Genomic DNA, 26,202 nt, shown 5'->3' with positions numbered 1-26,202 from the left:
GCCAAAGTGCCACTGAAGACCTGGAGTGCCGCTGGGTGAGTAAAAATTAAAAAGGTGCCTCTAACCAGGGAAGAGATTCTTGGCCACTTGCCCTCCACTCTGGGCAGCCCTGCCACTGGGCTCGATTCCGGGGAATTGGCCTCAAGACAGCCCTGATTGCATGGATATAATTGAGCAGAACTCATCTCGCTACTGTCTGTCAGCCAATCACATTGTTAGCAGTAGAAGAAAAGCCTGGTCATTTTTATGTTAAATTTTATCTATAAAGAAAATGTGTCTTTTTCGTCCAGATCCTGACAGACAAGTGTTTATATAAAAAGTTGATTAGACTGGCAGTCTCAGTGACTAGCTGACTATAGGTACCTCATGAAAATAGTAAGGCCACAATACCTCACCCTTGTTCTGGAAGGGCTCTTCCTAGTAGAGAAAGTGTTCTATCAAGAGGTTTCCTGAAGTTTCACTATGTTAGTTTCTAGAACAAACGTATCAAGTTAATTGCTAGATTATATATGTTTCAAGCAAATAATCACTGCAGTTATTTTGTAAAGGTCACTAGTTAAGTTCTGTTATTTTGTCTATATAAAGCAACATTCCAAGTTACTAGCACAACCATTAATAGAAACCAAAGGATTTGTAAGAAATAGAACCACTCTTTCTCCCCCATCTCCACTAGTACATAGAAGATTAGGGTTGGAAGAGACCTCATGACATCATCTAATCCAACCCCCTGCTCAAAACAAGACCAACCCCAACTAAGTCATCTCAGCCAGGGCTTTGTCAAGCGAGGTCTTAAACTCTACAGATGGAGATTCCACCACCTCCCTAGGTAACCCATTCCAGTGCTTCACCACCCTCCTAGCTGAAATAGTATTTCCTAATAGCCAACCTAGACCTCCCCCACTGCAACTTGAAACCATTGCTTCTTGTTCTGTCATCTATCACCACTGAGAATAGCTTTGCTCCATCTTCTTTGGAACTCCACTTCAAGTAGTTGAAGGCTGCTATCAAATCCCCTCTCACTCTTCTCTTCTGCAGACTAAACAAGCCCAGTTCCCTCAGCCTCTCCTTGTAAGTCATGTGCCCCAACCCCCTAATCATTTTCATTGCCCTCCACTGGATTCACTACAATTTGTCCACATCCTTTCTGTAGTGCAGGGCCCAAAACTGGACACAACACTCCAGATGTTGCCTCACCAGTACTGAATAGAGCAGAATCATTAGTTCCCCCAATAGATACTGCACAAACAATTGCTTCCTCAATTATATCCAGATAGTCTAGGGGTAGGTGATCAATGATTTCTTTGGCTTGCCAGTCTGTGATGAATCATTCATACATATAAGCATTTTTCACAGCTTAATGTTGGAAGGCTTTTGAAACATATGATCTTATCCTAACAGCAACAGCCACATGAGAAAACTAATCATATCCTTGATTATCACAAATACCACAATGTTTCACACAACATTGCCATTAAACAAGAGACTGCATAGGGTTCTCAGATATTTCCTACCCCAGTATTTTCATCATATTGAGTCACCCAGTGAAGCAGCCTAATATGCAAATATCCCCTCCTCCACAATGCCATCAACCGCGTCCTCTTAACAGCAGGGCCTATACTGCTTTTATAATTCATCAGTTAATCAACAGCCAACTAGTCACTTACGGAAAGCAATGTGTCTCAGATATATTTTAAACATTCTCTTTCCTCTCTGTTAAATCAATTTTAGAAGAAACAGACCCAAGAAGCTTGTTCTCTTGCTTTCAGTAGTTCAATTGAATGAGACTAATCACAGGATAAAGAAAAGCATGTGTCCAGATATTTTGGCTTAGACTCAGTAATCAGGTCCTGTGCTACAAAGGTCCTTAGGCACCTAAACCTAAGATTTAGGCACCACTTCAATCCACAGAACTCTCACCAAACACTGTTGGCATCTAAACTTGCTCATTGTCCACATTTTCAGGATAAAAGTTCACTCAGTGCCCCAGTTTCTGCCTCTGGGCAGATGCACTGTTGTGCCTTTTAGCATATGGATGCCTATCTCCCAAAACAATCCACAAACTAGGAGAAGATGAGTAGTCACTCACCTATCTCACATGCAAGGTCTGCTCTGGTAGGTGGGATAAAAGGCCATTAACTCTGGCCACTAAAGAGCAAATAGAACCCACCTTATAGCACAGTGGTAGAACACTCACTTGGGAGGTGAGACCCTGGTTCAGTTCCTCCTTTTCTGCCTAATGGGGAGAAAGAAGTTGAACAGGTGTTTCCCATCTCTCAGGGGAGTGCTCTAACCACAGAGCACTGAAATAGTCTGGTATGGTGGCTCTCTCTTGCTGATTTTCTTCCACTGTGGATCCTCAGCAACTGACACTTGGGTGGTCAGAGCTAGAAGACAAACAGGGTTAAGCACAAGAATGACTAATAGCATAAACATCAAACAACCAGCAAGTTGCTGCTGCTGGGCTTAAGAACATGCCTGCTGGTTCCCCTCAGCCAATCAACCAGGTTAGTCAATTGAGTGGTTCTGCTGTAGCTCACCTAGGCTCATTAGTTTGCCAGGAGACTCAGCTAGCTAGTCCCAGGGTCAGCTGCAGGTCTTTATTCCTGAGAGGATAAATAATAAGCAATTTAATCAGGGAGATTGGGCCCTGTGTCTCTGGACATCCAGATAGGTACTTTAATCACCAGGTTACAGAGTCATTCTCTCTTTCTCTTGCTTCGCCCAATGATTATTTAAGTATTTATCCACAGTGAAACAGTTAGTAGTCAGAAAAAAAAGATCAAGAGAATGACCCTATAGCCTGGTGGTGAGGGCACCTACATAGGAGACCCAGTACCCCTGTCTGAATTACTCTTTCAGTATTTATCTATAAGGGATACAAAGAAATTGAAGGAGTCCTCCAGATCAGACCATCCCATAATTCAGTAGTTAGCACATCCTCCTTATAGTTCAAATCCTTTCTCCCCATCAGTCAGGGGGACAGAATATAGGGGAACTGAATTTTGCTACATCCTAGGTGAGTGTTCAATGTATTGGACTAACAAGAACTAGCTGATGGCACCACCACCATCACTTCCTTATCCAGCTGTTTTGTGTGGGCTAAGGTAGTACCTAATTCTTTCCTGTAAGGAAGAGCATGCACAAGGGAGGGCAAGCAGGGCACCCCTCCCCCCACACCCAATAATAATTATGGGCCCAGAACTTCTCTAGCCCTGTGACTGCAGAGGCAGAGAAGATTGAGCTCTTGCCCAGGGCCAGGGCAGGGAGTGAAGATTGATCTTGGGGTGGGGCCAGGGCCAGGCAGAGAGGGGCAAGATTGAGCTCTGACCAGGGTCACAGGAGAAGGGGGGGCAGCAAGCTTCTGAGCCTCCTTAAGAGGGGTCAGATTTAAATTCCTGCACATGCCTCTGCCTGTAAGAAATGACTTAGTCACTTCAGCCACTTGACTACAGGAGATGGGTTCCTATTTGTGGATTGCTAAATAGAAATAGGCACATCTCTGCAGCCATGATTTAGGCACCTATCTCTCAGAGAGGTGTGGCGTTTAGACCACATCAGTATCTTCCCTTGGCTTGTGTAGGCAGCTCCCTGGCTACTGCGCTGGTTTTTATAGATTGCATTCTAAGGTGCCTACACCGTCCCATTCAATTCATAGAAGCCTAGGTGGCTAAATCAGGCTTTGTGGCTTGCAGTATTGTTTCTGTAATTTTCTAAGCACCTAAAAGTCAGGTGCTGAGTCTGTGAGGCTGTGTTGCAACACCTAAGTCCCTTTATGGATCCAGGCCTGAATGACTTGCATCCCAGCTACTGAGAGATCACCTATGTTCCTACACACTGCTTACAACCTGCTGGTTTGCTCTTTCTGTTAATCCCTGGAGCAGCCGCAAGGTATTCTCAGAGGAAAGTCTAAACCTCTGGAACTCACTTCCTCTGGAGGTTTGCCAAAGCTCAGATATAGCAAGCTTCAGAAATCTGTGTGAAATGTATTTGTTTAGACAAGCCTTTCCTTAGCTGATCGGATTACCACTAGCAAATGGAATGAGGGGTTTAATGTAAAACATAGGTTAGGCAGGCCCGTCATCAAGTTAGAAACTGGACAGTCCTCTTTTTGGGTGGTTTGTCCCATATCAGGTATTGAGAGAAAACGACATGGATATGTCTGATATTGGATTGGGGATGCCATTTTGAAGAGTGTACCACTTTGGGGGAAGTGACCTCACATATACCATGTGTGTTAGGTCACACTGGCAGGGTGGGTCATGCTGACAGGGCAAGCCTAGGTCAGTCCCTAAAGTACTGGAATGTCTGGTATTCTGGGAATATATGAGTGGCCATCCTACTGTAGGTGCAGCCCTTCAGCTTGTATAAGTTGTCGTAGTGCCATCATTGCAGCTATCTATAACAGTTTATACCAGCTGAGATCTGCCCCATAACATTTACAAATAATAAAGCATCCACATGCCAAAGCTGTTGCCACCATTTATCATTCTAAATGAATTATATGATGAGAATGGCTGCATGATTTTGAAAACCAGCTACCTGGCTATTGTGGTGCAGAAAATAATTTTCCAGGCTATGCAAATTTCATATCACAGTGCAGACATGGTAAAAAATATATGTATATTAACAGCAGGATGGACATTTTCCTTACAGATTATACTTCAGTCCTTTATCTTGTTAAGGAAAGATTTGTTTTCTCAATTAATCCAATTTGCCTAGTGGATTGATATGTTGAGGGTTTTCTCTGTTTCAGAAAGCACACAAGTAACAACAGTCAAGCATAATTAAATGTAACATAATTGTACATCACTCTAGTAACAAGTGTGCTGTTTTCCCTAAGTATCTCATTTGTTGTTTTTATGACCTATGCTCTCTAATTAAGTGTCTGGAATCTCTTATTATAGTATCTTAATTACTGACAAATTAAATAAGTGTCTGTCAATATTATTTGTAAATCACATTTATTGTTATACAGTTATAAAGATATTCTTCATACTTAATGGAGATCTCAACCCAGAACTGATGTCTACTGGAGAAGAATCCCTTTGCTGGTTCAATTATAAATGCATGAAAAAGATTCTCTTTAATTATATTGACATTTTACTTGACAAACTTCACTTTCTAATCATAGTTGTGCACTTGCAATTTCAAACATAGATGTGAGTGCTTTGAAACTATACAGACCTATTAATGTCCTTGTCCCCTCCCCGCACAGAGACAAGGGGCATGAGGTAATATCTTTTGTTGGATCAATTTCTGTTGGTAACAGAGACACGTTTTCCAGCTTCCACAGAGCTCCATTTCAGGTCTGGGAAATGTACTCACAGTGTTACAGCTAAATTCAAGGTGGAACATATTGTTTAGCAGAGGTAGTTAAACACATGTTTCAAGGGACCACTTCTCCTTGAACTGTCCCTTGAAATATGTAAGTACTTATCTTAAACTAAACAATCTGTTTCATCTTGTAATTAGCTGTGACACTCTGAGTACATTTCCCAGACCTGAAATGGAGCTCTGGAGCCTCCAAAGCTTCTCTCTCTCTAGCAGAAGTTGGAGAAAAGACATTGCTTCACTCACCTTGTCTCTCTAATATCCTGGGACCAACACTGCAAGCCACATGTATATTGATATTTACACATTTGTCTTTATTAAGGGCATAGGGAGGATTCAGATCCTTAACCTTACTTGTTAAAATAGTTTTCTCACATTTCAGACACAAAACCGGAGAAAACTTGAAAAATTCCTGCTGGGTTCTATAAAAATAGATGAAAACACAGCACTACCATTGCTGTTGCCTGTTACATCTTTGTTTTGGGGGAATCTAGCGACTCTGATTTAATGACTTGTTTGTAGAAAATCAATAATTCACTGCAAGAAAGCACCACTAATGCACAGAGTTAAGAAAAATAAGAGCAAATGTACAGTGAACTGTCAAACACAGACTCCACAGTGAGAGAGGCTTCTGAAGCAGTCTTGTGGAACTACACTTCCCAGAACTCCCTGTGGGGAAAGGCATTCTGAAAAATGTAGTGCAGATTAATAGACAAGCTGCGTTTCCTTAACATCCTGCGCGTCAGCGTGTGACTTTTACAAAGCGCTTCCTGCTGTCTGAGGTAGCATTGCTCCTGCACTGACTACAGTAAGTACCAGAAGTGTGTGGACTTGAATTGATTAACACTCACCTACTCAGGGGCATATACCATAAACAGGATTGACAGGGTGGCAAATCTGAATATGCATGAGCCCTGAGAGCGCCTGAATTCATTATTGCTAAATACAAACCATGCGTCTTGTGGCTTCAAGGAATTAAGGAGTTAGTCTTCTCATCTCCCGATTTTGCATTTTATTATAGTAAGAACGAGTTATTGCCCATTCTAGAGCAAAGTACAGAGTTGTCTATTAACTCCTGCACTGATCTGCACTTAAACTTTATGCTGTGTTTGGGATTTTCACAGACTAAGGGCTTGGCTACCCTCGAAACTTCAAAGCGCTGCCGTGGGAGCGCTGCCACGGCAGCAGGTTGGTGTGCCTTGGCTACACTGGTGCTTTACAGCGCTGCAACTTTCTCACTCAGGGGTGTGAAGAAAACACACCCCTGAGCGCTGCAAAATACAGCGCTGCAAAGCGCCAGTGTAAACAGTGCAGCACTGCAAGCTAATCCCCATGAGGCGGTGGAGTATGTGCAGCGCTCTCTGCCAGCCCCGGCGCCACGACCACACTCGCACTCTCGCAGCAGCGCTTTGAAGTTTCAAGTGTAGCCAAGCCCACATGTAGTTGCAGCGCCAGCGCTGGGAGAGAGATCTCCCAGTGCCGCATGTATTGCACCTCCCCGTGGGGATTAGTTTACAGTGCTGGGAGCCAGGCTCCCAGCGCTGCGGCACTGTTTACACTGGCACTTTACAGCACTGTAACTTGCTGCACTCGGGGTTGTTTTTCCACACTCCTGAGCGAGAAAGTTGCAGCGCTGTAAAGCACCAGTGTAGCCAAGGCCTAGATCAGAGGTGGGCAAACAACAGCCCGCAGGCCACAGCCCCTCCCCTGTTGTCCCCCCTCCCCTGCAGCCTCAGCTCGCTGTGCTGCCAGTGCTCTGGGCGGCAGGGCTGTGAGTTCCTGCCGGGCAGTGTGGTTGCGAGAGCCACGGGTGGTCTAGCCCCAGTGCTCTAGACTGCACAGTAGCATGGCTGGTTCTGGCTGGGCGGCACGGCTGCCAGTCTTGGTACTCTGAATGGCATGACAGGCGTGGGGGTTGGATAAGGGGCAGAGGGTCCCTGGGGGCAGTCAGGGGACAGGGAATGGGGGGTTGGATAGGTTTGAGGGGCCTGTCAGGGTGTGGGTAGGGGTCAGGGCAGATTGGATAGGGGGTGGAGTCCAGGGGGGCGGTCAGGGGACAAGGAGCAGGGGGGTTGGATAGGTCAGGGGTTCTGAGGGGGGCAGTCAGGGGAAAGGAAGTGGGAGGGGGCAGATAGGGCGCAGGGGCCAGGCTGTTTGGGGAGGCACAGCCTTCTCTACCTGGCCCTCCATACAGTTTTGGAACCCCAATGTGGCTGTCAGGCCAAAAAGTTTGCCCACCCATGGACTAGACTATCAAAATGTTCCATTTCATAGAATCCTGCAAGTAATGTATAGAGCTCACAATGCTTCCAAATTAATTTTTTTAAAGTAGGGGAGTTATTTTCCATTTAAAAAAATTTGCTAGTACTTAACAAAAGTTATTATATAAGGGCTTGGAGGAAGGGCCTTAAAAACGATGGCCAAAATTCAACCTTGCTGTGACTCCACTGAAGTCAATGATGGTATCCCAGGAGTGAAAATTGCCTGGTATGTTGATGAACATACATCTGATGGTGGAATCAAGAGGAGACAGTGCTGCTCCACAGCATCCAGAACAGGAAAAGGAATAAAACAGAAATGCCTTGCTGGTTCCCAGGATCAATCCAAATTTTGGCCCACATCTCAGACTACAATCAGTTCATCCAGTATTACACCAGAAAAAAAATGAATCCCAGTTGATCTGGGAGTAGTAGGGATGGAGAAACAAAATCAAAGATTGGTGGTTCCTGCTAGAGCCACATAATTTTTAACCCGACACCTCAGATCCCTTTCAAATCTGATCATTGGGACAATTAAACTCTTTGAATAATTTCATGTCATTAATCATGTACTCGATTTTGCAATATTTTTATAAGATCCACAGAAAGTGGACATAGTGTCAGAAACAGAGTACTCTCTCTTTCTGACACTATGGCTAGTGTAATGGCTAGTGTAAAATTGCATGGGGTAGCCACAGAATCTTCTTTTCCATTGATTACATTTCTCCACCTGTAAAATGAGGCTGGGGTGCTGCAACAATTTTTATAGAGGGGGTTCTGAGAGCCATTGAACCAAACTATAAACCCTGTATATAATGGAAATCACTTCAAGCCAGGGGGTACAGCAGCTCCCCTAGTTCCAGCACCTAGGAATGAGGCTAGTGGTACTTAACTTCCTTTGTAAAATGCTTTGAGAAATATGGTTAGGAAGTACTATATAAAAGCCAAATATTAATACTTAATTAAGAATCACTGTTCATCAATTCTTCAGAAAAGACACTATAGATAACATTTCCCTCAACTCCAAAATGTTAGGAAGACAGCTACCCAGAAGGCAAAGTGAGTTATGTAATTGTGTCAGCTAAAACTGTGGCAGGTTTCTTTGGTACAAAATCATCAACTGCCTAGCGAGACTGATGCTGCTGCAACTGCTGTCTTCCTTCTAACTTGGGGAGTTCTCTTCTGCATCTGATATTTTGTTTTTAATTCTTCACTGTCATTATTGCATTCCCAACAGATTTTCTGGTTGCTGCATTAGGATGTTCAGTTTGATGAGCTGGAATAGCTTCCTTTAGAAAACAGACAACATAGTAATTAACTTTATTATCCTTAATCACAGACAAACACACATTAAGACAGCAACATTTAATCTTTGTTTACAGCAATTTCTGCAAGACTTTCTTGACCCACACAAACTCTCTCTCTCTCTCTCTTTATATATGTATGTATGTGTGTGCACACACACATACACAGCTACGTTGGAACTGTCTTTGAAAAGTGTATAAAACTGAGTTAGGATAATGAGGTTCCTGGAGTGTAGACAAAGCCCAAGGCCAAACTGAACAATATTTTAGGAAGTGTGCCTTCAGTATCCTATGCATTCTGTAGAAGAGAGAGATATTTGTTTTTTACATTGGAACATTGTTCCTTTTTAAACCCATTCGTAGAGATTCATTACACTGCATGCTATGCTTTTGTTTTGGTCAGAGGCAGCTTCTCTCAGGTTCTGGTGAGAGCTATGATTTATCAAGGTGTATACAGAACTCCCTCTCTGTGGTGCAGGTTACACTCTACCTATGTTAGAAAAATGCGGTAAGTTTGTATCTTCTTTGTGTTACAGAGTGGGAAGATCAGAGCTTGGTGCTCGTGTATCCAGTGTTCCATATGTGTTCTTGCTAAAATTCTGCATCTGTGGCTAATCCTATAGTCCAGTGATAATACAGTGCACTGCACTGTCTACACAAGAGGTGTCAAAAGGCCCAGTCCCTTCTAGTAGTGCTGAAAACTGCTGAAGTCAGGTAAACTGAAGTCAATCCCTATTGTAGGAAAGCATGTTAGCAGTGAAGTTTCTCAAACATTCCTTGAACTTGATCAACAGTTCAACAACCGTTTTCAGCACCACTTCAAACAGTTTGAGGGAAACAATTTCTATCATTCATTATCAACTACGATTCATTTCCCTAGTGTAGACACAGTCCAACATGGAGTGTCTTTTTTTTCAAGAGTTGAGCTTCATCTTTACCTCTTGAATCACCAGGGAAGGGAGAGCCTCATATTGCTCAGTGGTCCAGTCATCCAAATTAGGAGCTGTGTTGACTTGAGTAGACATATCCAGCCTTCCTTGTTTGTAAAGACAGTCAAACATCACTGAGAGCCTTCAAAAGTGAGGAAATACAATACAAATGAGGAGTAGGATTCTCAGGGCACCGAGCACCTTTGTGAGGTAGAAATACATCTGTTCTATTTCTTCATAGAAATGATTGTGTTTATAAAATATAGGACATATGTTTGGGGTCTGGGTTATAGTGTGTTTGAAAATAATGTCCAACATTCAAGGCTGCTTGTGAGGTGTTAGTGAATGCATAATTGTTCTGCCTTCACCTATACAGTCACTACCCACCAACAACTAGCATCTTGCTCTACAAAGCTTTGGAAATATCTGGAATGTGAACAGGGGTGGCCTGTCCATATAGACAAACTAGGTGGTTGTCTAGGATGCCAAGTTAAATGGGGCACCAAATTTGAGGAAAAAAAATAAAATGAAAAAGATGAAAAAAAAACAAATAAAATAATGGAGATATCATTATTTCTATTCCCGAGCATGTTTGGAGGGAATATGAATTATAATTCATTTCTCTACATTTCTGAGAATTTATTAATATGTCAAATATTTTATTTACTGCAAAAATAAATAATATTTTAGCAATTATTTTCAATTTGCGACATAGGGTCAAGATGACCCACTCCGCAATTTTGATAAGCAATAACTCAGCCACAGTGAAACACATCTGCCAGCGGCAAGAGCTGCGAAGCAAGTGACACCTAACTCGAATGTACATCAAGGTCACATAGCTGGAAATTCATGTAGAGCAGAGATATTGCGAGTTGATACATATCAAATGGTCATTTTAATACACATCGCAGGTAGATAGTTAAGAATTGAGTGAATACTGCAGAAAATTATATTTCTTGGTGCCAGAGAATAAAGAATAACATCTTTCAGCATTATAAATCCAAAATGTGAGTACCTTTAAGTGTTATTAAATGTTAGCATTATTAATGGGCTGTATAATGATGAATGTTTCTTTGTTATAACTGGTTCACGTTTAATAAATAGGGTCCATAAGAGAAAAGTAACCGCGTTAACACTTAATAGACTACTAACGTGATGACATCACACCCCAAGTGGGTAACAGTTAGGAAGAGGATTACTTTCCAAACAACTGGTGTTGGGTTATAATGTCGAAAAAGGTCATTTTGTTTCCGTGTAAACTCTGTAACTAACTGTTCTAATAGGTAAGTGAGTGTATGTTACTAATCATTGAACCTTTAAGCAGTGAAAAGGTGTGTTGGGATGGCTGCAATGTGGTTTAAATCACCAGCCATGTGGTGTGTCAGCCATCGTTAACGCTGTAATGCTTGCAGTTGGGAGCACAGTACATAACAATATTCAAATACCCCTGGCAGAAAGAGGGGGGAAAAAACAGTTCACAGCATTCAGATGAAGGAATTTTACTTGGAGAGGAGGTTAGGTCACATCTGCATGGAAGCAGTTTGGAACATCAAGATCAGTGGTTCTCAAACTTTTGTACTGGTGACTCCTTTCACATAAAAAGCCTCTGAGAATGATCCCCCCTCCTCCTTATAAACTAAAAACACTTTAAAATATATTTAACACCATTATAAATGCTGGAGACAAAACGGAGTTTGGGGTGGAGGCTGACAGCTTATGCCCACCATGTAATAACCTCGCAACCCCCTGAGGGGTCCTGACCACCAGTTTGAGAGCCCCTGATCAAGATGAAGGTATATTACTTCAAGATGAGGGTAGCTCAGTCCACAAAAAAGCAGTTTGGAAACTAAAGGTGATGGAAACTTCTAGATGAAGGCAGCTCACAGAATCAGACTGATATGGAAGTGGAGCAAATTTATTCACCTTCAGAGAGACGTCAGAAATTGAAGTAAATGAAGTAGAAGGAAGAAAGGATGAGGAAGTTACAAACAAGTTACAGTATGGGGACCCAGCTTCACGGCTCAGATGTGATGACAGTGTGTGGCAAATTCTCGTGGAACATGGACCCACACAAGTTCATGCATTTCCCTTCCCTAAGGATGGAAATAAAATAAAATTCTCTGCTCAGCATTACAAGAGGAAACTCATTAATGGGGAAGAAATGTATCGAAACTGGTTACAATATTCAGTGTCAAAGGACTCTGTGTTTTGCTTTTGCTGCAAGTTGTTTAGAAATCAAGCAACTGGTACACAATTATTGAAAATGGTTTGAAAGACTGGAAAAACACATCTTCACTTCTCTCTTCACATGAAAGAAGTAAGAACATTTGGAATATTTTCAAAATTGGAAAGAACTTGAATTTACGTGGCTGCGGTAGAAATGAAAAATTATACACTCCAGGTAATGGAAACTTTAAAAAATTTGTTGAATACCTAGCTTTGTTTAATCCAGTCATGAAGGAGCATCTACAATGTAAAATAATTGATCATGAAAGACAGGTTTATTACTTAGGAAAAAATATGCAAAATGAGCTGATTCAAATCCTAGTAAATGCCATTAAAAAGAAAATTGTAGAAGCTGCCCATTCTGCAAAATATTTTTCAATAATACACCAGATGTGAGTCATGTTGAACAAATGACGATGATCATTCGTTTTGTGGATATGGAAAAGTCTGCAGATGAAGATAATGTTGAAGTGCTCATAGAGGAACATTTTTGGGGTTTCGTACCACTGAGAGAGACGACTGGAGCATTTATGACTGAAACTATTCTACAAGAGCTAGAAACAATCTCCTTGTTGAAAACTTATGTGGCCAAGGCTATGATAATGGGAGTAATATGAAGGGTAAGGACAACGGTGTGCAAAGGAAAATGATGGAAATCAATCCTAGGGCCATTTTCTTCTCTGCAGTGCACATTCTCTGAATTTGGTTGTCAATGATACTGCTGGATGCTGTTTGGAGGAAAGCAGTTTCTTTGACCTGGTGCAACGTGTTTATGTGTTTTTTCTCAGGCTCAACACGCCATTGGGAGATTCCGACTCACCATGTGAATTCTCTAACTGTGAAACCACTTAGATAAGATGAGAGAGTCGCACTGATGCTTTGAAGCCTCTTCGCTATGAACTTGGAAACATTTATAATGCCCTAATTGAAATTTCTGATAATACTACCTTTACTGGATCATCTGGCAATAAGGCACATTCAGATGCAGAAGCTCTTGCAAATGGCCTTTCCAAGTTAAAATTTGTGACTTCACTCATTTTGGTATAATATCCTTTTTGAGATTAACCTCACTAGTAAGCAGCTTCAGGAAAAGAACTTGATCATACATTCTGCTATTCAAAAACTGCAGCAAACTAAAAATATTCTGGAGGAATTCAGAAGTGATGAAGATTTTGAAAGAACACTGGTAGATTCCCTCAAGCTCGCTGAAGAAACAGACTTTCTGACAGAATTTGAACCAGTGCCAGTTCGCATTTGGCAAAAGAAACAGCGGTTTTCATATGAAGGACGAGACACACCCATTCAGAATCCAAAACAAAGGTTCAAAGTGAATATCTGCTTCGAAGTCCTTAATACTGCTATTCACTTGGTTGATGAAAGATTTCAACAGATGCAGCAGCTAGAGTCAATATTTGGCTTTCTATATGATATCTCCAGCTTGCAAAAGAAAACAGCAAAACAGATAAGAGAATTTTGTATAAAAGTGGAATTGGCATTGTCTCATGAAAATTCAAAAGACATTGATGCTACAGATTTCTGTAGTGAGCTTCAGGCTTTTTCAAGATGACTTAAGAAACATTCCACTCCTGAAGAAGTACTGAAGTTTGTTTGTGAAAATAAACTCACAGTTTTCCAAACATTTTTATAGCCCTACGCATTCTTTTAACTTTGCCAGTTTCCGTAGCTAGTGGGGAACGTAGCTTCTCAAAGTTAAAATTGATAAAAACATATCTGCGTTCAACAATGGTGCAAGAAAGACTTGTTGGACTTGCCACAATGTCAATAGAGGAAGAAATAGCTGGAAAACTGGATCTAAAAGAACTAGTGACTGAATTTTCAAAACTTAAAGCAAGAAAAGTCATGTTTTAAGAGCACAGAGTGTTGGGGTTTTTTTTTTCGGAGTGTTTTGTAAATATAGGTTAAAGTTAATTGAAGAGTTTTCTTATTTCTTTCTATATTGGATGTGGTGGTAATGGCAGTTAAAGCAGGCAAGTGTAATGGATGATTTTGGATTTGTAATAATAAATTATAATAAACATTTTTAATGCATTTTTATTTGAAATGGGAGTGAAATATCATCTAGCTGTTGTGTACAAATCTATTCTGAAAATTTCATGTCTCTATTTTATCTGATCTCAGAAACATTGGTTAGGCACATGGACGGATGGACAAACTGAATAATTTAAGCCTCTGTTTACAAAAAAAAAACACTTAAACATTAAAAGGAAAAAAGGGGCAAAATGTTTCCCAGTTTACAAAAAACCTCAGCCTCGATCTGCCCTTGGTGTTTGGAGTTGGTGGGCGCTGATTGTATTGTTTGCCTAGGGTGCCAGTTGCTGGCAGCTAGTCTAGGGCCGCCCCTGAATATGAAAGATACTATACCATGCATTCTGTTCCATTTCTCTGTTCATAATGAGTGTACCGTTCCTGATCTAGGCTTGGTCTTGCAATGATCTCCCTGATTCTTTCACAACTTCAGATACTTGTTTAAGCTAAAGGAAGATGATGGCATCTGTAGGCAAGCCCAAAACTCAGGAACATTCTACCTCTTTCACAATCTCTCTCCATTCGTTAAGAAAGTCGGGAGCAAGTACTTGGCACCACAGATAAGTGTAGCAGGTAAGCTGATGGTCAATAGTAAACATCTTCATAGATTAACCAGCCAAAATGATGTACACCCAAGTTTCTTCCACTAACCAGATTTTAGTTGATACCATGTATGTTGTAAAGATCTCAGAGCTTTGTATCTTTATCTCAGACTGATCATGATAAAGAATCAGGAAATCTATTAAGCCATATGGGCAGGGCTGGCGCTTCCATTTAGGCAGCCTAGGCAATCACCTACGGCCCCAGGATTATTGGGGGGCGGCATTTTGCCGGGGGGGGCGGCAGGCGGCTCCAGTGGACCTGTCGCAGTCGTGCCTGCGGAGGGTCCCCTAGTCCCGCGGCTCCGGTGGAGCTGCCACAGGCATTTCTGTGGACTGTCCGCTGCTCCCGCGGCTCCGGTGGATCTCCCACAGGCACGACTGCGGCAGCTCCACTGGAGCCGCGGACCAGGGGACCCTCCGCCGGCATGACTGCGGCAGCTCCACCGGAGCCGCGGGACCAGCGCGCGGAGCGGCGAAATGGCCATGTGCCTAGGGCGCTAAAAATACTAGTGCCGGTCCTGCATATGGGAGAGTGTTCTCCACTTTATGTTCAGAATATTATTTATTAACATCAAATAACTGTGTTTAGGGATACCATCTAAAGCATTGGCACATGAACATGAGCTATTCTTCGTAAGTATAAATAGTATCTGCACAGATCTAATCCATTTACTGATATTTATTTAGAGACAATATTTTTAATCACTTTAAATATGTGGGGCCATTTCCTTTGAAGCTAATGGCTTGTAAGTGAGATCTAAAGTTGACAAGGAAGCTGGAGGGTATTTGGTATAACTTGGGAGAGTTTCTTTGGTGGAAATACAATACATTCTGAGACACAAATAATTGTAGGGGAGAGGCACATTGTAGGTCCCCGAGTACTAGACTGTATGCTCTTCTTGCTCTGCACAATCGTGGTCCAAAAGCCGGTGGATAAACTGGATTCTTAATTTCCACCTGACTCCTTTCATTCTAGAACAGGGGCAGGCAAACTTTTTGTCTGAGGTCTGCATTGGGTTTTCAAAATTGTATGGAGGGCCAGTTAGCGGAGGCTGTGCCTCCCCAAACAACCAGACATGGGCCTGCCCCCTATCCAACCGCTCCTGCTTCTCACCCCCTGATGGCCCCCCCAGGACTCCTGCCCCATCCAATCCCCCCCATTCCCTGTCCCCTGACAGACCCCCCAGAACTCCTGCCCCATCCAACCCACGCTTTCCTTCCTGACTTCCCCCCCGGGACTCCTGCCCCATCCAATCCCCCCCTATTCCCGTCCCCTGACTGCCCCCAGAATCCCTGCCCCGACTGCCCCCAACCACCTAATCTAACCCCTCCTCTCATTCCTGACTGCCCTCCTGGAACCCCTGCTCCATCCAACCACCCCTTCTTTCTGACCGCCCCCAGAACCCCTGCCCCTGACTGCCCCATCCAACCCCCCCTCTCATTCCTGACTCCCCCCGGAGCCCCTGCCCCCATTCAACCGCCCTGTTCCCTGCCCTCTGACCGCCCCAACCCCTATCCACACCCCCACCCCCGATCACCACCCCGAACTCCCCTGCCCTCTATCCAACCTCTCTGCTCTCTGCCCCCTTACCGCACTGCCTGGAGCACCGATGGCTGGCAGCACTACAGCCGCGCTTCTCAGCTTGGGCCAGTCATGCAGCCGTGCAGCACAGAGCACCGGGTCAGGCCGGACTCTGCATTTGTGCTGCCCCAGGATCTCATAGCCCCACCGCCCAGAGCATTGTGCTGGCAGTGGACTGAGCTGAGGCTGCAGGGGAGGGGCTGAGGGCTAGCCTCCTGGAGCAGGACCTCAGGGACCAGGCAGGAGGGTCCTGTGGGCCAGATGTGGCCCATGGGCCGTAGTTTGCCCAACTCTGTTCTCAGGGGTGAAAGTAACTTAAAGGACTTACCAGTACTCAGGAGTCCTTAGGAGGGGGACGGGCCTCAACTGGAAGACATGTGGCCTCTACTGGAAGAGGCGGGGCCTTTAAATCTCCAGGCCCTTTAAATCACCATCGGAGGGGGTCCTGGCTTCTGGTGGACCTTTAAAGGCCCCGGGGCTCTGCTGCAGTAGCGGCTGCTGGGAGCCCCTGGCCCTTTAAATCACCGCCAGAGCCCTGCTGCCGCCGCTACCCCAGGGCTCCAGCAGCAGGGCTCAGGTGGCGATTTAAAGGGCCCCAGAGGGTAGCGGCAGTGGGAGCCCCAAGCCCGTTAAATCACCACTGAACCGCGCTTCTGGAGCCCTGGGGTAGCAGAGGCAGCCGGGGATTCGGGTGGTGATTTCAAGGGCCCAGGGCTCCGGGTGCTGCTACCACCCTGGGTCCTTTAAATTGTCCCCAGAGCCCTGCTGCCGGAGCCCTGGGGTAGTGGCGGCGGTGCTTCGGCGGCAAGTTAAGAGCCCGGGGTGGTAGCGGCTGCCGCAGCCCTGGATCCTTTAAATAGCCACCGGAGCCCCGACACCGCTACCCCAGGGCTCCAGGGACGATTTAAAGGGCCTGGGGGGGTAGCTGCAGCAGGCACCCTAGGCCCTTTAAATCACCACCTGAGCCCTGCTGCCGCTTCCCCAGGGCTCCAACAGCAGGGCTCCAGTGGCAATTTAAAGGGCCTGGGGCACCAGCCGCTGCTGGGAATTTTAAATTGCCGCCAGGGGAAGCCAATCCGCCCTGGTATAGTGCACTAGCTCTTGCCGTACACCATACCGGGGCATACCGGCTTACTTTCACCTCTGTCTGTTCTAGAACCACCACATACCTATTTCCTCCCTTCCCCACATGTGAGCTTTGTCTTGAGGGTTTACCCTTGAATGGGAAGGTGTAATGGTTTGCTACTCTCCCCACTTCAGGGGATTGTTGTCAACAGCACTGTGAATCAGCTATTTCAAGGTGTTTGCCCAGTCTCACACCTTTTCCACAAGCCATAGGAAATCCCTTCTGTGATGTGGCCTAGTTTCATTGGCCTGGGCTGTAGGAGCCTTAAATATTAAGCTGTTGTTGTTTTGTTTTAGTATAAATTTATCACAGCTTCCTCCTCCTTTTTTCTCTGTTGTTCAGAAATGAAAAGCATGCTGGGGAAGTTCAAACAGAATGAACAGATGATAGAGGACTCGGTGCTGATTGGCTGTTCAGATGAATGCATGGCATACTTTGCCCTGGATCTAGGTTAGAATTACGCCTCCATCTATGTCTTACCCATTGGCTGCTATATTTGTTCACTTAAATCTGCAAGTAAAAGAAGCCCAGGCACACTGATGGAGATGCTGTATAGGTGGCACACTTAGCCTTTGATAGGTGAGAAGTTCCTTCTGAAGGAAGTCCTCTCTCATCCTTTGATGGAAGGTACTGTGACTTCACTGGAGTCACTTCAGGGAATTTTTATCTAATGATATTACGTCTCTGTTTTTAGTAAAGTTGGTATGTTTGTAGGTCACAACTTTGGGGGACTGTATTATGACTGATGTAATGTCATTTCCATACTAACATGATTCCATCAGCAGCAGCTCTATGGGAATGTTCAGTAATTGTACATTCAATAGAAACAAAGAGGGGTGTGGGGTGGGGGTATAAATGAAATTTCTGATTCCCACGGATTTATTTGGGGGGAGGGATAGCTCAGTGGCTTGAGCATTGGCCTGCTAAACTCAGGGTTGGGAGGTCACTTAGGGGTCTGGGGCAAAAATCTGTCTGGGGTTGGTCCTGCTTTGAGCAGGGGGTTGGACTAGATGACCTCCTGAGGTCCCTTCCAACCCTGATATTCTATGACTCTATTCAATTCCAGGGTCCTTGGAGAAATCTGTCATTGAATCTGAATTGAGGGGGTCATTTACCGAATTACGGAAGGCTTTCTTTCAACTAGATGGGAAAGATGCACCCTTGTTGTCCTCGGTATGATATAGGATATGTCACGTATAGAAATTGTGATTGCTTGCACCAGATCTCCCACTTGCAGTCATTAGTTTATTATTTTATACATATTGTGGCAGTACCTAGGAGCCCCACCAGTTTGTGAGACATTGTGCCAGGCAGTGTACAAACACAAAGTAAATGGCAGCCTCTGTCTGAAAGACAAGATGTAACAGGTGGATGAAACAGAGACATGAGTGGCTGGGGAAAGAGGACAGAATAACAGTAATAATATGCTGGTTTAACATGGACTAGCTGTCTGCCCACTTTGTAAATGTAGCAAACCAGTCAGTAGCAATAATCACAGTAATCACAACTTGCCACCTGCCTGCCACTATCAGAGGAAAGTTTTCTGTATGCATCCCAGCAGACGTTAATGCTAAGGAGTTTGAAGGAGGATAAAGTGGTGTTCTCATTGTTTTGTTCTCCTTTTAAAACTGCTCCTCTTTGACCCATTACTCTGCAGATATCCTCATTTATTTTTGGAAGCCTTGTCGAAAGGCATGTGTGCTAAAATCAGGTCCATTAGCCCATAAATAGAAATCGCTCATCATTCCCCTTTCTGAAAGAGTTGTGGTACATGTGCTATACAGCAAGAAACAGATCTGGTCTAGGCATTACTTAGAGGCATGGTTCAATTCCACTTATTGTTCCTATTCAATCCCAATACACAGCAACTTCTTTTTCTTCTCCTCTCCTAGACATGCTGAAAGGGATTGTAATTTAAATTCAAAATGAGGAGCTTGAAACATTGTGTAGCTGCAGCCACTTAGGGTGACCAGATGTCCCGATTTTATAGGCACAGTCCTGATTTTTGGGTCTTTTTCTTATATAGGCTCCTATTATCCCCTACCCCTGTCCTGATTTTTGACATTTGCTGTCTGGTCACCCTACAGCCACTTTTCAAAGCAGCTCCTTAATTTCACTTTCAGGGCTGCCTGACCTGATGAACTGTGATTTGATCCACAAGGCTGCATGATAGGAAGAGGATGGCAAAAGTATCACTCAGGGAGAATGGAATGACTGCACTGAATGAGCCCTATGTTCTGATGTTAACTGATTGTATTTATGTTTTGGTGTTTATAGGCTCAGGCTCTTCTTCGTTGGCATGACACCCATCAGTACTGTAGCAAAACTGGGCAGCCTACCCAGAAGAACCTAGCTGGCAGCAAGCGTGTTTGCCATACCAATGGAATAATTTATTACCCACAGGTCAGCATCTGAATGGTGGGACAACTGACACATGATCACAGCGGTGACTAACCAAAATTGTTGGGACTTAATAGGAGGGAATTTGTGAAACTCAAGAGCAAGAGCTTTCTATTTGGACAAACAAAGAAAAAGTACACAACTAATGTCCCCTGAAATCTTCTAGAAAAAGCAATAGCAATAGTCTGTGTTCTCACATTACTCTAGTTTTCATGTAACAATCAGTTTGTCTGAACTGTGATTCCTGGTTGCTTTGCTGTTTGGTGTGTTGTCTAGATGTCCCCAGTGGTTATCACTTTGGTGTCTGATGGGAGCCGGTGCCTTCTTGCCCGACAGGCGTCATTCCCAAAGGGGATGTACAGTGCTCTGGCAGGCTTCTGTGATGTGGGTAAGGAAACTTCTGACCTTGTGTTTTGCGCTCATACGCATAAGACTGTGTTTGATAACAGGATTGTGTGCTGCATGGTGGGAGACTTGAGTCTGCGAGTCAGCCACAGACCTGCAGCTCCCCCGTTCAGTGCAGCTCATGCCCAGAAGTGATGTTCGGGAAAAAAGGGATGGATGTTATTAGAGCAGTTCTGCTCATCCAGAAGTGTGAAATTGCTGTGTTTATCTGAAGAAGGAAAGGAGCTCTAAAGGGGGTAAAATCATGGGATTCAGCAACAGGGCACTGTCAGTGCTCATATCCACATGAGAGACCTTTGAATTAAAATCCAAGGACTCTTCTTCTACCATCTTTTTTCTGGGCTGGTGGAGAGTGGGTGTGTTGGGGAACTTACAAGAAGAAGTGTGGGAGAGGGCAAGTGGCTTCAAAAATTAAAGAAGATCTGAGTAGCTTATTCTTTCTGTCTACAGTATATACTTATATGGCCCCCACCACCTTACTATTTGAGTGTCTATACTACTTGAGAAGTCAAAGCTAAAATTCCTAAAATCCCCCCCATTTTTGTGTGGCACAAGGGATACTTTCCTATCCTGGGAAAAACCTGCCAGCATTACCTTACCTGATTGGGGGGTCTGTCCCTGACTAACTTGAGTGTTTCCAGGTGAGACTCTGGAGGAGACAGTCCGACGGGAGGTGGCAGAGGAGGTGGGATTGGAGGTGGAGTCTCTGTGGTATTCTGCTTCTCAGCACTGGCCCTTTCCCAAAAGCTCCCTAATGATAGCTTGTCATGCCCTGGTGCAGCCACAACCGACCAAGGTGAGCAGACTCCAAGATTTTATTACCTTTCTTACATGGTGAATTCTCCTTTCCCAGTCCACATAACCACTGCATTGTCAAATCCTTTTAAATGTAACTTTCAATGAGTTCTACTGAAGTGAGTGTGGGATCCTTTTAAAAGCTTGAAACACTCCTTTTCTGTTTCAAAAACATGGTGTATTTTGTGCTGCAGTGAGTCTGAACCAACATCCAGATCCAACCACCACCATACTCTGGGTCCACCCTCTGCAGATCAGGCCAAGCTCTGATTTGATTTCCTATTGCTAAAATTCCTTGTTCATCCACCAGCACCACTAATACAAGCATGGTAATAGAATAGTGGGTACTGGCTCATTGCTACACTAAAGGAAACCAAAGCCCACAAAATATTAGCAGGCAATAGCTTCTACTAGTGGCAATTTTTTAATTTATTGGCAACAAGTGGTCAATGCATTGTTACAGTCAATATTTAAAGTATAAAGGCCATTTTGGAAGCAAGTTTTAAAATTTTTTAAAGCAAAATTCATTTTAGTGCTAGGTGTTGGACTGCTAATTCCTGGGTTGTGAAGTCTTCCATTCATCCACTAACCAGTAACTGTATGGGCAGTGCAGCGCTAGTTTCCCTCACCCACCTCTCTCAAGCCTGCTTCATGGCTGAGTAATTCAGTCTCCATTTCCATTGAGGCCTTAGTCCTTTTGTGGAGACTGCCACCCCAGGAACTGATATGATGCAAACACCTGGTGCTAGCCAAATACTACTAATTCATTTCACATAAGCCACTGAACAGCCTCACTTGCAGGATAAGCAGGACTATGCTTGTTTAAAATTTCTGGTAACTGGGGCTTGCTTTAACCTGTTTCTCTTCTCACATCTCACTTCCCAGTCTAGGCAAGATGGGGAGAAATCTCTTCAAAAGACACTCACAGAATACATTGGAACCCAGAATTCATTAGCCTTTGTTGCCAGAAAGTCCCATAGATACAGGAATTATGAAGTCCTAGGTAGCTGCTCTTAAAGCCATTTACAGTCCTTCGTACATTTTGAATCCTTTCCAGATCAGTGTGAACAAACTGGAGTTGGAAGCAGCCGGCTGGTTCAGCCTGGAGGAGATAATGGAAGCACTCGGACGGGAGCCTAACCCTTTGAAACAAGAGGATGGCAGCTTTTCACTTTTTCTGCCACCCAAGTGGGCCATAGCTCACCAACTGATTCAGGAGTGGGTTAAACTGCAGGCTTCCTCGCCTGCTTAGGCACAGTCTATCACACCTTTATTTTAGCAGGTAAAAACAAGTGAGGACGAGTTCTCACAGCGATGACCCAGCCAGAATGGCTCATAAACCATCTTATATTCAGGTACATCTAGGGCCACAGATGCATATTTGGATAAGTCCCAACAACTCTGGTACACAAAGAACCATCAATTAGATACAATATCATAAGTTCCAGTAAATCTTAAAAAAACAAAACCAAAAGCCCAAACCACTAGATGTTACCAAACCAGCTACAAGCCTGAACCATAGACATCAGAATGGTCATACCCTACTACATGCATTTCCTAGATGCCTCTTAGAATAAAGGATTCCACTCATTTCCCTCTATTTTACCCACTTAGACACCTCTGATGTCACAGAATAGAGCCTCACTCTTTTTGACAGAGGACTAGGTGGGATTCCATTTAGGGTCTCTCAGTGTTGGTCCTAGTGCTTCTCTTGCATTTTTTGATAAAGTGTGAGAATAGTGCAAGTGCAAATTTCATTAAGTTTCCTCTTTCCATTGCTTCCCTGCCCCATCAAGTCTCCCACTATGCTCATCTTCATACAAAAATACCCTTGATTTCCTTTGCTGCTAAAGAGGTACTACATTTGTTCACATTGGACTTAGCAGCTAAAGGTATCACAAGGCCCTCCCTCTGTGCTGAGCACATTGCCTCTACAGCTTTCCATCCTCAAGGACCAAGATTTGGTGATAAACAGCAGAGGAACATCACCTGCATAAAGCTTGAACTTGCTTGATATTCTGGAAGAACTGCCATGACTCAAACAGTAACAGAAATTGCTGAGAGCCCAAGGAACACATTTCTGCCTCAGTTCATCGGGTATCACTCTTAACTTCATGCATTGCTTAGCTACAGAGCATTTCTGTGGAGCAGAAAGAGCCCAGTCACAAGGTTCAAGGGCTTGGCTAGATGCTTGCTCCCCTTGTACTGGTGGAATAGCAGGTTATCACCCTCTAAGAGGCCTGCTGAAGCATAGCTTTGGGCAGGCAGAGACTAATAATGGAGTTACCTGGATTTCTGATTTACTAGTAATTAAACTGGAAAAATTCAGGGTGCTTACGTGGTTGAGTTCTTGGGAAAATGCACAGATGCCCACATTTTGAGGCTATTAGTTTGGACGCTTGGAGGGAGAAGTTCATTTTTAACCCTCACCATTGATCCTGCTCCTGGCCAAACACTGCTAGCTACTTATTTTCTCTAGTCACATGTGTTGTAACAGTCTGGCATCCAGCTTTCTTTAAAATGTAACTTACTGTAGCTCTGCTGGTTTGTTCTTTATCCTTTCCCTGCATGTGTGATACCTGGGTTCTCCCCTTCTGGCTCTTCCTTTCATCATCCTTTCTTTTCCTTGCTGGAATAAAGGGGAATTAGGAATGAGGTAGAGAATGAGTGTAGATCAGTCTTGTCTTCTCATTCCCATTTTCTATTGTTTTCTAGCCTGCCTCTGCAACCTGTTTTTCTCATGTGCACAAAACTCTTCCATACATCAGCTTCTCGATCCCTCCTCCTGTACCCCTCTCTCTCACACCCCCACAAATCTACTCAACCATGGCTACTGATTATGGAGAGGCAGAGCAAAGTGTGAGTAGCTCAGGGCAGCACAAGGCAATTACAAGAAGAAAAGGAGTGGCTCAGATGAGATGAGAAACTCATAATTGCAGCGTAGTCCACATGTCAAAACTTAAAAGGAAAAAAGTGTTTCAGTATGTCAAAGAAATGTGGAAATATTTTGCAACTTCTGCATCCTGTGGGATCTATTTTTAGGACAAAACAAGGTGTGTACCTCTTCACTATCTTTCTCCAAGTTTTATAAATATACAATATATATTTACCATGTATGTTGTCAGTAAGCCATAGAATGGTCTGGTAGAGACATACAGCTAGCTTCAGAGTACACTGCATGTGAGGCCTCTTAAGTACTGAGAATGCATCGGTGTATTGCTCTGTTAAGTTTTTACAATTAATACTTCTAAATGAATTTTAATTAGAGCATAAATACATAAAGTCCATTTTTCAAAGTCACTAAAGAATGTTTACATTTACACAAATGCCACAACAATCTTTAGCTTCAAACAGCTTTACATCTTGCTTCCTCTCAGCCTTTTCAACCTTTGTCTCTTCTACTCTGCTGCCAAGGACTATTTAGTGGGACTTCCTTTGGGTGTTGGGTGACCACCAAACACAGCAATCTAAAAATCAGCACTGCTTCCTTCATCCTTCTGACAAAGATGAGGGGAGAAGCCCAGCTGGGGGAGGAGCTGCTGTCCTCCTCCATCTCCATAGTGTTTGATGCTGAAGTTGCCCTGTGCTCTCTAGAGTCCAGGCTGTTCCTCTCTGGGCAGCTGGCCTTTCAGCTCCAGTTGAGGTTCTTGTAGTGCAGGCCTCCCACTCTCTTCTTCAGCCACATATTTGTCATTGAACACATGACTACCTGGATTTGTTTTGCTCTCTGCCAGTCCAAAGCCAAAAAACAAAGCACCCCCGCCGTTCTTAATTTTCAAAAAGGAAGACTCTGGCAAGCCCCACTCCAGCCACAGAGGATTCACACTTGATGTAAAAGAACTGATGATGCAGTGGGACTTGGGAGAAACTGCATGCACAGACAGGTAGATAAAGCGCTGAGAGGCACATTTTCCCTTCCACTGCTGCAGATCTCACATTTGCTCCCAGTGAGTTACGAAACTAAATTACCACCTAACATCTGAATTACTTAATTATTATCCAATATTAGACATCTTAATAGGAATTAGAATACTGTGGGCTGGCTGTGATGGTGCTAGAGTGTGCTGCCTAAAATAGCATGCTTGCAGCTAATTAATCCATTCATGCTAGGATCTGTCCCAGGCTTCAGGGCACAAGTAGGAAAAAGTTAAATTGTCAGAAGTTCTACATAAATACTTCAGCAACAGAAGCAGATATTCAACTGAACCAGGCAATTTTATCACATCCAAAACTTTGAAAGCAAAAGTTAAGAAACTGTTCCTCCCCACTTGGTTACCACACTGGGATACCATCAGACTTCACTCACCCATAAAATCCTATTATAATTAAAAGCAAAAATGCTTTAGTACATTATTCCAAAAGTCAAAAAGGCAAGATGGCAATGTTTATTAAAGCATTTAACTAATCTTACATGCTGAATTCTAATGTGGGTAATTGTACAACACCCTAAGATAAGAGTTGATAAATATAAATGGTTGGAATAAATAAAATTCTTAATGACAGGGATTTAACTAAGACAGATAAAATCAAAACAATCAGCAGTAGGAGAGCCTAGAAGAAACTGCAGCAGTTTTGCTCTGTGTTTTACATTGACCATTAATAATTTAGGATATTTTTCACCTTGTCCCTGTACAGATAGTCAAATTCTGGCACTTACAGCATCTTATCAGAGATCCATAAAACTCTACAAATGTGGGCAAACTATTAATTTTACATATGGGAAAACAGACACAGGCCAAGGTATCTCAGTAAGGTTGTGGCAGAGCCTCAGCCAGTGACTTCACTGGAAGTATGACAATTTAAACCATTTTAAAGATTTTTCTAACTTTCAACTCACCTGGTCTGGGAAGTGGACATGTTGCCTCTCTTATAACAGAGATCTAATAAGCCTCCTGCTGGTGATGATTGGAATACTGGTTTGACATTCAACATCAGCAGTATAGAAACCAGTTACTAATCTCTTCTTTAGCATCAAGAAAATGGCGATTTTTTGTACTTTTTTTTTTTTTTAAAAATCTATTTGCAATTTCAAGCGACTAACTTATGTTCAGACTTTCAAATGTATTTAAGAACAATACTTAAAAATCAGTTCTGCCTTCACTTGTCTGCTAGGACCGGAATTTGGGCTTTTGCTTTCTTGGGAGTTTGACCATACTAATCTCCAAAGCAAAATGTGGAGCTTTTCTTACACTAATTAA

At 43.4% G+C, this 26,202-nt stretch overlaps 1 protein-coding gene across 3 annotated transcripts; it reads left to right on the top strand.

Annotated features, from left to right (window-relative positions):
• The first annotated feature begins 6,074 nt into the window (after positions 1-6,074).
• On the top strand, positions 6,075-26,003 carry NUDT13 (nudix hydrolase 13). Of its 3 annotated transcripts, XM_030570727.1 has the most exons (9): positions 6,075-6,139; positions 9,297-9,401; positions 14,528-14,667; positions 17,747-17,854; positions 18,471-18,577; positions 19,682-19,807; positions 20,081-20,192; positions 20,851-21,005; positions 22,062-26,003. In XM_030570727.1, exons 2-9 carry the CDS (start codon positions 9,328-9,330, stop codon positions 22,254-22,256), a joined length of 1,017 nt encoding a protein of 338 aa, XP_030426587.1. In that variant the 5' UTR covers positions 6,075-6,139; positions 9,297-9,327; the 3' UTR covers positions 22,257-26,003. The 3 variants fall into 3 exon arrangements, with proteins under 3 accessions (XP_030426587.1, XP_030426589.1, XP_030426588.1); XM_030570729.1 differs by lacking the exon at positions 22,062-26,003 and having other exon boundaries at positions 20,957-21,001; XM_030570728.1 differs by lacking the exons at positions 9,297-9,401; positions 14,528-14,667 and having other exon boundaries at positions 6,120-6,139.
• The last annotated feature ends 199 nt before the right edge of the window (positions 26,004-26,202 follow it).

Source organism: Gopherus evgoodei, chromosome 7 (assembly GCF_007399415.2).
Source record: "Gopherus evgoodei ecotype Sinaloan lineage chromosome 7, rGopEvg1_v1.p, whole genome shotgun sequence".
Lineage (NCBI taxonomy): Eukaryota > Metazoa > Chordata > Testudines > Testudinidae > Gopherus > Gopherus evgoodei.
Note: the sequence above shows the minus strand (reverse complement) of the source record. Positions and strands in the feature narration are given on the sequence as shown.

Bases quoted from the DNA above. Each gene is read 5' to 3' on its own strand.
- NUDT13 (XM_030570727.1), top strand. From the start codon at position 9,328: ATGATTTATCAAGGTGTATACAGAACTCCCTCTCTGTGGTGCAGGTTA. The intron at 17,855-18,470 runs GTTAGAATTACG...ATTCAATTCCAG, and splicing joins ATACTTTGCCCTGGATCTAG to GGTCCTTGGAGAAATCTGTC. The intron at 20,193-20,850 runs GTAAGGAAACTT...GAGTGTTTCCAG, and splicing joins GGCAGGCTTCTGTGATGTGG to GTGAGACTCTGGAGGAGACA.